This window comes from Rhyacophila brunnea, unplaced genomic scaffold (assembly GCF_057557595.1).
Source record: "Rhyacophila brunnea isolate RB1 unplaced genomic scaffold, BYU_Rbru_1.0 scaffold_5, whole genome shotgun sequence".
NCBI classification, from domain to species: domain Eukaryota; kingdom Metazoa; phylum Arthropoda; class Insecta; order Trichoptera; family Rhyacophilidae; genus Rhyacophila; species Rhyacophila brunnea.
Window position 1 is genome coordinate 42,109 of NW_028233170.1, and position 13,881 is coordinate 55,989.

General features: G+C 37.9%; 2 protein-coding genes across 2 annotated transcripts; both read left to right on the forward strand.

Annotated features, from left to right (window-relative positions):
• Positions 1 to 4,577: 4,577 nt before the first annotated feature.
• On the forward strand, positions 4,578 to 6,078 carry LOC147065853 (uncharacterized). Its single transcript, XM_085955671.1, has one exon. It carries the CDS (start codon positions 4,885 to 4,887, stop codon positions 6,076 to 6,078), a length of 1,194 nt encoding a protein of 397 aa, XP_085811797.1. The 5' UTR covers positions 4,578 to 4,884.
• A 6,789-nt stretch (positions 6,079 to 12,867) lies between these two features.
• LOC147065854 (uncharacterized) lies at positions 12,868 to 13,623 on the forward strand. The gene has a single exon (XM_085955672.1). It carries the CDS (start codon positions 12,868 to 12,870, stop codon positions 13,621 to 13,623), a length of 756 nt encoding a protein of 251 aa, XP_085811798.1.
• The last annotated feature ends 258 nt before the right edge of the window (positions 13,624 to 13,881 follow it).

Consider the following 13,881-nt stretch of genomic DNA (forward strand, 5'->3'; position numbering starts at 1 on the left):
CGGATAAACTGGCATTTTCATCGAAAAGGTAAGTTGAGTCAAAAGCAATATGGTTTTACGCCCCAGAAATCAACAGAAGACGCTCTGAACGCTTCAGTCAACGAAATCAGGACTGCGCTGCAAGACAAGAAGATGATCATAGCAATCTCGCTCGACATCAGAGGAGCCTTTGATAATGCTTGGTGGCCATTTCTAATGTGCCAGCTGAGAAGCAAGAAGTGCCCTCGGAACTTGTTTACGCTAGTGAAGAGCTATCATCAACAAAGGAAAGTCATACTGTCACATTTTGATGCCACGCTCCAGAAGGTTACAACCAAAGGATGCGTTCAGGGATTATCTTGCGGACCGAGCTTTTGGAATTACATCTTAGATGATGTACTTCAGAAGGACTTGGGCCCTGGAGCTGAACTGAGAGCATTTGCGGATGACCTGCTATTGATTGCTACAGCCAACAATACGACAGAGCTTGAAAATATGACTGACAAGGCGTTGAAATTCATCACATCATGGGGCTCTAAAGCCAAACTACACTTTGCAGAAGACAAAACCAACGCGATGTATATTACCAGAAAAAAGGACCGACAGCCAAACATTTACATGAACGGAGCTCAACTTAAATACGTGGATCACTTTAAGGTTCTCGGTCTCACCATAGATCGCCACCTTAACTGGTCCAAACACGTCGACAACATTTGTAAAAAGGCCGCAAGCATCACGAACAAATTGATCAGAGCCGCCAAACCCACATGGGGTGCGTCGCCGGGGGTTATGCAGCAAATATATTTAGGTGCTGTCGAGCCTCTGATAACGTACGCTTCCAGCGTGTGGGTGGACGCGGTAAAGAAAAAAGTCAACCGTAAGAAACTGAACTCCATTCAAAGACAAATTGCCATTAGATCTTGCAAAGGATACAGAACGATCTCTCTAGTTTCTGCTCAGGTCTTGAGCGGCTTCATGCCACTTGACCTGAGGATCAAGCAGCTTGCAGAAGCATATGAGGTAAAGAAGACTCTCACCCTGCAGGACTTGCCGCAAGACAGAGTCTACCAGGGAACCGGAGACTTTTTCTCACTCCCTCATCCCTCGGAACGCAACCGCATTGACCATGGATACTATGATCAGACTCTGCCTGAGGCAACGCAGAATGAGCTGAGAATCTTCACTGATGGCAGTCTCTTGAACGGTAAAGTGGGTGCAGCATTTGTACCTTACGATGGCGTGAGAGAGTTGCCGTCGAGAAAGATCAAACTCGACGACGTCTGCTCAGTGTTTCAGGCGGAACTCCTGGCGATCCGAGAAGCTTTGAGCTACGTTCTGAAGAAATCACCAAACAGATGGAAACAAATAACGATCTTGACAGACTGCAAATCAGGCGTCCATGCAATAACGGACCGAAATTCGGTCAATCCTATTGTCATGGACATTAAAACTGATATCCAGGAACTACGATGCAGAAAACAGAACGTGCACATCGGCTGGATAAGGGGTCACTGCGGAATCCTAGGAAATGAAAAAGCGGACGAAAAGGCTCGAGAGGCTACTCTTAAAAAGACGGCCCCAGATTTTGCCAAATTTCCGCTCAGTTTTGCCAAGAGGAAAATAAAAAGCAGGACCCTTCGACTCTGGAATGATCGATATTTGAAAGAAACGACAGGAAATATTACAAAAATGTTTTTCCCAACAATTTTCCATGCCTTTGATTTCAGGAGAATGCAGGAAGTTTGCTTTGAACTCACACAATTCCTCACGGGTCACGGTGGGTTCATGAGCTACCTGCATCGATTTAAGCTCTCCGAGATTGACAGCTGTCCGTGTGATGATATGACCCCTCAAGATGTCCCTCATCTTTTTATGCATTGCCCCATTTTCAGCTTCCAAAGACAGCAGCTGGAGGCGCGATGCAGGACTCTAGATGAGGATCTATGCGACATCGGATCCGTGATAGTTCATAAGGAACTATCACGAAAGGTAGTATCATACATGATTAAAATAGTGCAGGATATTGGCAAAATAAACGAAGCCAGGACACAAAATGCCGAACACTCTTCAAGTGAAACGGAAGGCCTGGTTATTTCTGTCAACAGTCCGTCTTCTCCTGAAGACTTTTCTGTGGTTTCCTCTTCACAAGAGCAAATGCGGAGAAGTTCCTGTTAAGACCCACAGTAGAATATCCCTCCTGATCCCAACACTATATAGTTAAAAAATAAAGGCTTATAAATAAAGAAAACTCCAATTGAAGATCTACAAACCTTGTACATAATAAGCAAGGTCAATAATAAATGCAACTCCCATAAAAAAAAAAAAAAAAAACCTAACCTAACCTAACCTAACCTAATGCCGTTCACCCCGGTCCTGGAATAGTCTCAAAGGTACTTTATCTACAACCGGTCCTGCCCTCGGACCGATTAAGAACCTTTGTTTGGCTAGCTCGATACTATTCGGGGAGAGGGTGATCAACTAAAGTTCTCGTTTGACACTTTTGGAATACACTTGATCATTATTATTTAACTTTATATTATTTAGGACCACTACCTAGCGATAGGTTAGCACCTAGATCATTAATTATCTGATTGTCTTTCAGATCGAACTTATTTTCGTAAATATTTACGTAAACGTCAAAGACAGCTGACTATCTGTCACTTCCCTTAGTATTAGATGTTTTTCATGAAATGTTTCGTTGGTTGTTTTTCAAAATAAAAATGAAAACTCCTTTTGGTAATTCAGTTCAAATTATTTATTAAATTATTCTCGATAAACAAATTTAATTTTTTTTTTTTTTTTAATTAATTATAATCGACAATTATACACTTTAGTTTAATTTCGAATAATTACATAATTATTTTATAATCTTATTTAAATTAATTTTTAAATAAAGTTAATCAATTATAATTATTTTATGTTTAATTAATGTACGATTACACACTTATAACTAAGAGTCGCCGACCGTAAACTTTAAGAAGCTATGCTCCTTTTATATATATAATAGATCGCGAATAGATGACGCGTACTATGACGATATGTTTACTATATCATCTGACAGCCCGAACCACGTGTCGCTTACGATGACGTTTCAACTCGTGACACGTCGGACGTAATCTTCGTGAACGAATTACTTCGCGAAAATAATTAAAACTATGTGAATTTGGTGCGCCCTCAGGCACAACCTCACGGTGATATGAGAAGATCGACTACTGACGGTACATAAAATGCAGGCCGTTATATAGACCCACAGCGGGAAAAACCCGAGATTTTGACGTCATTCGAAATATGAACCAATAGGAGATTGTTCTATTTCTCCACAGAGCTAATGGCCAAAGTTTCGGACCAATCATAGAAAAGCCGTTTATTTCCCGGCTTTTCCGGAAAATTATGATCATTCAATAGAATAAAAATATATAATTATTTAATACCTATAGGCGGTACAAGTTTGATAACAATCGTGAAAGTCCTTATAGGGCTTTTGACACAAATTGTCCAAATATCTGTTAGTTCGTTTATCGAGCTAATGGAAAGGAAAAATGAAAATATTTTCGCTAAAAATAATACGCAACAGAGGCGTGAGTCATTAAAATTACCGACTGGCTACGTATTCGCAAAGAGAATGGCAGAAAACAAACTTGTCCGTTTCTTTTATGCAGAACTTTTGCGGGCTAATTACGGATAATCGGAAAGGGTTGCGATTAAAATTTATTCAATTATATTTATAGAACACTTCAACTTAAAGGTATAACATTAGTTTCAATCAAAATTTCTATGACAAGCCTTCATTTATTGAGTTTGAAAATTACCTATTTCGGGTAATTTAATATTGATCTGTCGGGGTTAATTGACAGATCTAAAGAATAATTTTTATTTGTAAATTAGGAGAGCAACCGAGTCCTTAGACTTACATTGTCAGAATTTCCATTTTCGAAATTCCTTCATTTAACTTTTACAAAAGTAGGTACTTAAATTGGTACCCTTTTTATTATAATTCGAAATATTAATTTATTATTTAAATTGAGTGTGTGTAATCAGTACTTACAAAACGTAATCATTAGATTTTAAATACGACAATATTTGATATCATAATTTATTTATTTAAGTTATTTTACTTTGGTGTCGGCAAATACATCGAGGCCAAATTTGAAAAAAAAATAAAATTTATTTTTATATAATTCAAAATCAGATTAAATACAAATGGACATTTATTTACAATGTTTAGCAAATGATATCCCATAAGTCGTTTACAATTTATTATCTATTTTTAACCTTAATCCTATACATTTCAATTACTTACATTCCACCTTATAAGACCATTTGGTCCCCTTGAAAGAAAATTCATCCGTAGTTCATTCTGAGGGGCTATAAGTCACTCAGACTGTACTACGGGACTCAATACACAATAACTGTAGCTTTGTTTAGAGATTGGGCACGTATTTTTCAAGTAAAATCGACATTCACGGTCGGATCGAAAAGTTGTGACGTCACTAATTTATTAAGAAAAAATGCCGGCTGAGGGCCTACATTTTGGGGCCGTGTCACTAACCTAACCTAACCTAACCTAACCTAACCTAACCTAACCTAACCTCGAGTTGTGTCTGCACTATTGTACTGACCGCACGCGTCTACGAAGTGTCTAACAAAAATATTTTTCTAAGTGAGAAAAAAGTCTTTAATGAGCAAGCAAAGTTTAATATACATAAGAAACCTACACAATACGTTCGTGGTAGTGAAATTTTTTGCCACCGTGGTGTACTAACACAATAACAGTGCTGTAAAGTTTGAAACGTTGTCACTATTTTCAACAATGACACTTCAAAACGTCAAACGAGTATAAGTACGCCCGATTGCCTAGTATTTTTATATTAGGCGCAACCCAAATATTAGGGAAAAAAACACATTATGGAGTCCGCGAGCCCCTTTGATCGTTCAATGCGCACACAGCGTTCGCCAAGCAAAAACGCAGGTAAAGAGACTTTGCCTATTTCGCCATTGAATTCAGAGGACAAAGATGATCATAATGAATCACGTGATGAAAAAATAATACGATTATGTCAGTTTATATCAAAAAAAACTAAATCACCAGAAATCATAAAAGCGATCACTGAAATTTCGGAGGCAATTTTGAGTTCGGATACACAAACTGCTGGTGACAAACAAAAAATCAAACAAGACCCCGTCATCGTTGCTACGCTACAAAGAATTGAAAGTCAAATCGCTAAAATAAACGAACGTGTAGACAAAATAAATTCTGAACCTAAGTCTCTTCCTAAATACTCCGACATAATCAAAAAAGTACCGAACCACATTCCACCTACCACCAACAATCGCACGTTTGCTGTAATCGTCAAATCAGTAAATGGGAAGGACTGCTCTGAAACCATCAAAGGATCAATTAAGAAAAACATTAATCCATCCAATCTCAAAATCTCAGTAAGTAACATGTACGCAACCAGAAACAGTAGCGTTGTTATCAACTGCGAAACCAGGAAAGATGCAGAAAAACTACTCAAAACAATCCCAGACGCTACCAACGGATTACTCAAGGCAAGCGAGGGTCAAAAATTGTCTCCGGTCATCGTACTCAAGGGAGTAAATAAAGACATTGAAGACAGCGAAATAATCAAGACAATGCTTTTACAAAACGAAGCACTGTCCGAGGTTATAGGTGACAAGGAACCAGAAGACCAAATCAAACTGATAAAAACGACACGAAATTACAAACATGACAATTTAAAGAATGTTTTTCTCATGGTGGACCACACCGTCAGACGAGAGGCTCTAAACCAAGGCCGAATAAACATAGGTTTTCAAAGAGTACACGTCGAAGACAATTGCACGCCATTGCAGTGCTACAAGTGCCAGGGATATGGCCACAAGGCAGAAAAGTGCTGCGAAAACAAATGCAGGTGCATGCACTGTGCCGGGGAACACAAGTCAAATGAATGCTCAAAGAAAGACGATCTGAACTCACAAAAATGTTGGAACTGCTTTACAAGCAACAAGAAGATCTTCAACCACAAAGCAACGAGCAAAAGCTGTCCACTCCACTATAAAATGACAGAACTAACAAAACAAAAAACCAACTATGGATGATAAGGATAGCCATAACAAGGATAGACATAACAGCAACACCCACCACACAATAGACATAACATTCTGTCAACAAAACCTCCAGAGATGTCGAAATGCCACAGACCATCTACTGAGCAACGCATCAGAATATGACATATTACTACTACAAGAACCATATGTTGGTGCAACAGGCGTTCTCACAGCTCCAAAAAATTTCAAAATATATCAAACTACAGGTAGCAGTGACAACCCATGCAAAGCTGTTATCGCCACTACAAATTCCAAGCTAAAAATCATATTCCGAAACGACATCTCTGACACACATCATGCCTTCGTCACATTGGCTACTGAAAAATCCACACTCATTATCGGATCCATCTACATTTCTCCATCAGCCATACTTTCCCAAACTACAAACAAAATAGTCCAACTTGCCAGCACTGGAACTGAGGTCATCATTGGAGGCGATGTGAATGCAAAAAGTCACTGGTGGGGCAGCCCAAAAAATGATAAAAGAGGAGAAGAGTTATCAACCTGTCTAGCCAGCTGCGGTTGGGATATAATAAATGAGGGACACACACCTACGTACAACACATGGCGGGGGCAAACTCACATCACTTCATTCATCGACATCACAGTTTCAACACCTAAAACAACCGATAAAATCATCAACTGGACAGTGCAACCACAACACAATCCCATATCTGACCACGAACCCATAATCTTCACTTACACGGAAACGTCCCAGCCATACACACACTCACAATCAACATACAAATACATTATCAACGAAAACACAAACTGGACTGAAGTGGAAGAAGCATTTCGGTTCCACATGACAGAACTAAACATTAACTTACACTCAATTCACTCCGCCAATTACCCACACGAACTAGACATTATCACAGACAACATGATAGCTGCCATTAAAAACGCATGCAACCAATCACTCCCTCAAAGAACACAACACTCAACAAGGAAAAGACCAATCTGGTGGACCAACCAACTCACAGAGATCAAACGAGCAACACTAACAGCTAAGCGGAAACTACAAAATGCCAGCCACATCACACGTCCGGAAAAACTCAACACGTACATCACACAAAGAGACACATACAAAAGATCCATTGATGAAGCAAAGATCAAAAGCATAAAAACTTTCTACGGCAACCAAACTTCGCAAACAGCATGGTCATCACTACACAAAACCATCAAAATCACCAACCCAAGAGAACCACCTACTACTCTCAGCACAAACGGACACCAACACATCACAGCACGTGACTCGGCTGAAGCCCTCACAAAAAAGTTTTTCCCCGATGACGATCCCAATTCCGACACACAAACACAGAGCATGACTAGAAATTCTTCCGAGCACATCCTTCCTAACACTGAAGACGACCCCCAATTTACACTTCACGAAATCAAAACAATCGTTCACAACATGAGCTCGAAAAAGGCACCAGGACACGATCATTTGACAGCAGACATTTGCACACACTTCGTTAACACGTTTCCAGAAGAAATTCACGCACTATACAACCAATGCCTCAACATCTCCCACTTTCCAACCACTTGGAAACACGCCATCATAAAGCCAATACCAAAACCTGCAAAAGACACTAAAGACACAAACAGCTACAGACCAATAGGACTACTACCAGTATTTGGAAAAGTTTTAGAAAAACTACTCATACAACGAACTTTTTGGCACCTTACACAAAACAAAGAAATCAGCAAACATCAATACGGCTTCACACCACAGACATCGACAGAACACGCGCTACACACGGCCATCAACACAATCAAAGGTCACTTAAATTCAAAAAAACTAATCGTGGCCATCTCCTTGGACATCCAAGGAGCGTTTGACAACGCTTGGTGGCCCCACATCAAACACTCTCTCGCACAAAAATCCACACCACTCAACATTTACAAACTCATACGAAGCTACTTACAGGACAGACAAGTCACGCTCAGATACGCAGGAGAAGAGGTCGTTAGGAAACAGACAGCAGGCTGCATACAAGGCTCAACCTGCGGACCAACCCTCTGGAACATTGCCATAAACGATCTTCTCACAATAAACATTCCAAACAACGCACACATACAAGCATTCGCAGACGACGTACTAATCACGATCGCTGCTGATGACATACAAACACTTGAAACAACAACCAACGACATACTAAAAAGGACACTTGAATGGGGAAATAGCACTAAACTCACATTTTCTAACACAAAAACACACATTATGTTCATGTCCAAACGCACCATACAACCACCGAACATTACATGGAAAGGACAAAAGAAAGATCTTGTTGACTCATTCAAAATACTGGGAGTAGTTCTAGACAGACACCTTAACTGGTCAAAACACACCGAATACACATGTAAAAAAGCTACACAAATTGGCAAGCGATTCATGAGGGCTGCACGAGCAACGTGGGGAGCCTCTCCAGAGGTCCTCAGAATCATATGCTTGGGAGCAATCGAGCCTACAATCACTTACGCAGCATCCATCTGGAGCAACGCCACACACAAAAAATCCATACAAAAAAAACTAAACACAACTCAACGTCCCTTTGCAATTTCGATCTGCAAAGGGTACAGGACCATATCACTCACATCCGCCCAAGTACTGGCAAACACCACCCCTCTAGACCTAAAAATCGACACCTCCTACGTAGAGTATTGTAACTTCAAAATCGCAACTTTACAGGAGAGCGGTTTAAAGATACAAAAGCTTGGTGTAAGTCGACCTTTTGAATGTTTTGCACCAAATTTGGGATGTCAATTGTAAATTATAAATAGATTTGTTTTGCATTAAAGGATATCTAATATTTTGTGTGGTTAATCAGAAAATGCAGTTACAACATTATAGTGCGGAAAAGAATTTGTTTGAAATATTGTATAAACCACATAAAATAGTTTACGGCGGAACCTCTTACATGCATTTAGTTGTATGTGATACTTGTCATAATTTACGTCGTCATGGTTTTGGTGAAATATATTGTATATGTTAGATACAATCCTTCACCTAGGATTTTTTGCGTATTTAAAATCATAATTCGGTAATAACAATAATTGGTACTGTTCGGTTATACCGGAGGCAGCGGAAAACGCATTTTTAAAATAGTCGATAAACTGGATTATTTGTTAGTTTGGGTTAGTTTAGGTTCGGTTAGGTTGGGTTAGGTTAGGTTAGGTTAGGTTAGGTTTGGTTAGGTTAACCTAACAAATAATCCAGTTTATCGGCTATTTTCAAAATGCGTTTTCCGCTGCCTCCGGTATAACCGAACAGTACCCAATAATTAAAAGTTATGGTATGGGTCGTCAGATAGGTAGGTTGGAAAAAATACTCTATATAAAATTGCTTTTATTGTCATTTAATAAAACATTACATAAATTTAAGACTTTCATGACATGATAAAAATTAAGCATACAGAAAAAAACAGAGAAGAAATAATTTCAATCAAAAATCCAATTCAAGAATGTATGTAAATATTGAAATAAAATTAAAAGCAAAAAAGAAAAATTACAATCACTTTAAACCAACGTTTTTGGTTAAATAATATATCAAAGGAAAATCAAACAAGAGAATAACAATGGGTGATTAAGTGGAAGGGTGCACTTCAGGTTAAAATATAAGTGAAACTGAAAAAGAAATTATTCTGCAACTATATTTTTAGTTTGGAATTAATTTTCAATTATATGATGCGAAAAAAGAAGCATGCACAATTTAAAACATACAACCGAAAAGAGATTTTTTACACTGACATATTAATTATTAAGCTGATTCCTCAGAAACTGCTGGTGGAATTTCAGTGGTAGGTATTAACAGGTATAAAATTACTGAAAAACTCAAGATAACGCTCAGGAATGATTCCATTGTTGCACATATGCAGTAAATCATCTGTCTTAGCTTTTGGAATTGGCAATATTTGTGAATAAAGAACCTTTACCGAAAATAAAGTTTCTCGTTGCGTGTGCTATGTGTTACTTTTCACGACCATGGTCGAGTAGACAGTGCTGGACACGTCGCACTTGTAATTAATCTTAAACGGATCATTGTGATTTATATTAATTTGTATTAGTCCATATATGATAATTTAATAGAGCTCTGAAATCAAACATGCTATGTGATTGATCTCTACCACATCCTCAGGTTTTCCTTCTTGTTTTGTCCATCCAACTAAACAGTACCATTCTGGAGGTGCAAAAATTTGTTTGTTTGTCGAACATCTTTCAATCAGGGCTTGAACGCAGTCCTCTTCATTTTGCGTACGTCCCCTTTCCAAAAATGTGTGCTTTACATTAACATTGTATTTATGGACCAAATACAGTCATGTTAAAGTCATAAACAATGCGATTTCTGTTCTGGCCTATATTGTTAGAGCAAAACCTGAATTCTTTTGCTTATAGACCACAATAAGTAAGCAACTTGAGTCCTCATTTGCACCTCGTTTGCCTTCAGCTTCCTGCTATATGTATCATGTAGCTACCTTTTGTGTAAATTGAAAAACTGTGAAATTTCAAACTGATAATTTACGTTTATAATAAAATGTACTTACTCAAATTTCCGTGAAGGGCATTCAAAATTTTTTGGAAGTCAAAATTCGCAGATACAATTTTGCCGTGTAATGATTGAACATCATGTTTATCAAATAATCTTAACTGACGACCAAGGTTCTTGCCATAAACTGGGAGTTGCTCCGTGGATGCTACTCGGACTTGTAAGCTTTTGAAAATGTGACATTGGACACACTGGTCCTTTTTAGGGACATAGTGACACAACACAATTTAAAATTAAATTGATACTGCTTTTCTGTTTGAGCTTTATTTGTGTATATTATGGGTTCATACCATTCATTATATAGTTTAAATAAATAGGTAAAATCCAGGTCGCCATCTAAGTAAAGTTTGCTTGATCGCTGTCGAACATAATCTGATTCGACCGGTTGGATGGACTTAACATGGTCGGAAACACTGGTATTCATATCATCAGTTAATACAACATTACAATTTTTGTGTCGACTTCGTTGATCAAGTGTTAAAACGGCAGTTTCATTATCCACCTTGTCCAAAGCTGTGAATACGAATTGGTCACAAATAGAGAATGTAGCTAGAAACTTTTTTTACAGACCTTAACCAGCTCCATGTTATTTTCATTTTGATATTTCGTCAGATGATATTTAATGGTAAAATTTCGCCACGACTGAGTTTCAGTAAAAACTCTGCGTTGCTTTTCATTTATCGCTAATTTAGCAACATATTACCACTTTTATTTCGATCACCCGAAACCTTAGCCATTATAATTGAGGTTTAAAAAAAATGATTATAAAGCATTATAAATCTCATAGTTTCTGAAAACAGTACCTCTTGAGGTGATTTTTCACAAAACTATCTCTATATTTTATAATATATCCAATTACTTTTACTGTTAATCTTTTCGAGAGAATGTAGTCTGTTTGTATCAGCAACGCTGTCACTAGTGTCATCATCGTCACAAATAATGTCTAAAAGTTCCATTATCATATTTTAATCAGCACCTGAAGGCAGTGATGACTCTGTAAAAAGCAAAACAACTAAATAAACATGAATTTATAAAAGTTATCACGCGTATAATATTGCAACTAAAATTGTATGTTGCCGTATAATATGATAAGTACTACATACAATATATTTTACTAAAATAAGCACGACGTAAATTATTATAAGTGATAGATACAATATTTTTTTTCAGTTTTTTCCGACGTAAAATATGGTAAATATTACATACAATAATAGTTACACGCAAAAAAACGACGTAAACAATGGTAAGTATAACTTACGATACTTTTTGTTGTCGTACGAGAAAAAGATTAAAAATATTAACTTACCTTGAATCCTAAAGTCACAGTTTCCCTGGGTAGAATTTATTTCGTCCATTGTTGTTTTACTATTATTATCCGTTTCTATAATATTACACGCTGTACTATTAATTGTCCCATTTGGCCTAATCACACATTTTTGTGCACGCATAGATTTTCTATCAATTTGTGTATTCTTGACACTAAAGTCCTGTAGGGGCGGATATATTGCGCAATATTTGTTGACATTGTCTAGATCTCTTCATTATGGTATTTAATATTTACCAAACCATACAAAAATACAATATAACCGAAAGTTCACAGTAGTAGCGGTGTGTCACCTCCCGTCCGAAGTGAAGTATCGTAATTAACAGTAACAATACACCCGCGCGGCAAGATCTCCGCGCGTTTCCCGCGTATAGTATTGCCAAATACGTTACCATACTTCACGTCGGAAAAATTTCAAGAAATTTGAGATACAATAATATGCAATGCTTGAAAATCGCACTTATAATACGAATTTTGAAATTCTGTAAATGGCATCATATGTAATACATACTATGGATACGAAAAATGAATAAAAATGAAAAACGTCATTTTGTTAGTTACAATATTATACGTAGGAGGTGTCGAAATACAACAACTCGCCGAACTATACCGCATAAAAACGCAACATACTTTACCCAAACATCTTCCAACTGACAGAACATATGAAAACAAAATACACTACACAGAACTACCCCACCCAGGCACCAGAAACCTTGAAAACATAAAACACACAGAAACCACCGACCACAGCGCACTCACTGAGCACAACGCAACGGGTTTGGAGATCTACACAGACGGCAGCCGCATCGATGAAAAAGTAGGGGCAGCCTTTGTCGTTTACAAAGGTGGAGCATTTATTACAAAACGAAAGTTAAGGCTTGAAAGCTACTGCACTGTTTTTCAGGCAGAAATGCTAGCCATCAGAGAATCCCTCGATTGGACACTGGTTAATTCCAGCAAACATCACCTCACCGAGGTGATCATATACTCTGACAGCCAATCCAGTCTTGTAGCTCTCCAAAACCTTTCATCGACACACCCACTCGTAAGAGCCAGCCTGACATTATGCTCACTCCTGAGAAACATAAACATCACCCCCAGGTTCATCTGGATAAGGAGTCACATTGGCATAGCCGGAAACGAAGAGGCAGACAAATACGCAAAACAAGCCACCACAGACAAAAGACCCACCACTTACACGAAATTCCCTCTCACGTTCGCAAAGAGGAAATTAGAAGATGACACCACATATCTATGGAACAAAAGATACACTGAATCCACCACTGGATCGACAACAAAAATATTCATACCAGACATAAACTCAGGAAAACACTTCACACACAACACCACACTCAATCATGAACTCACACAAATGATGACGGGCCACGGGGCAATGAGAGCCTACCTGAAAAGGTTTAAACTGAGAGCCGACGATCACTGTCCATGCGATGGAGTCGTGTCTCAGACAGTCAAACACATATTGGCCAATTGTCCTATACTTGAGAAAGAAAGGTGGACCCTCGGGGTACAGTACCACCAGCAAAAAATCACAATAGACTTATCAAAACCAGACAAAATACTCAACAACAAAACAACACGAAAACTATTCACTGAATACCTAACAAAAGCGATCAAAAAAATAAAGACAGTAAACGGAGGGACATAAACATAAACACAACACAACACAGAAGGCACACACCCTCACAGTCTCATATCAATATAATGTATACTATTATTTTACTCTGTTATAATAACTAAAATTATTTCTGTGCTTTTTATATCATTAATTAACACATCTTTATTATTATTTATATTTTATATATCTCTGTATTTTTATCTCATTACTTTAACACAAATTTTTATATATGCTTTTCTTTTCTTTTATATTTTATACTTTAATATGTTATATATCTCTGTACTTTTT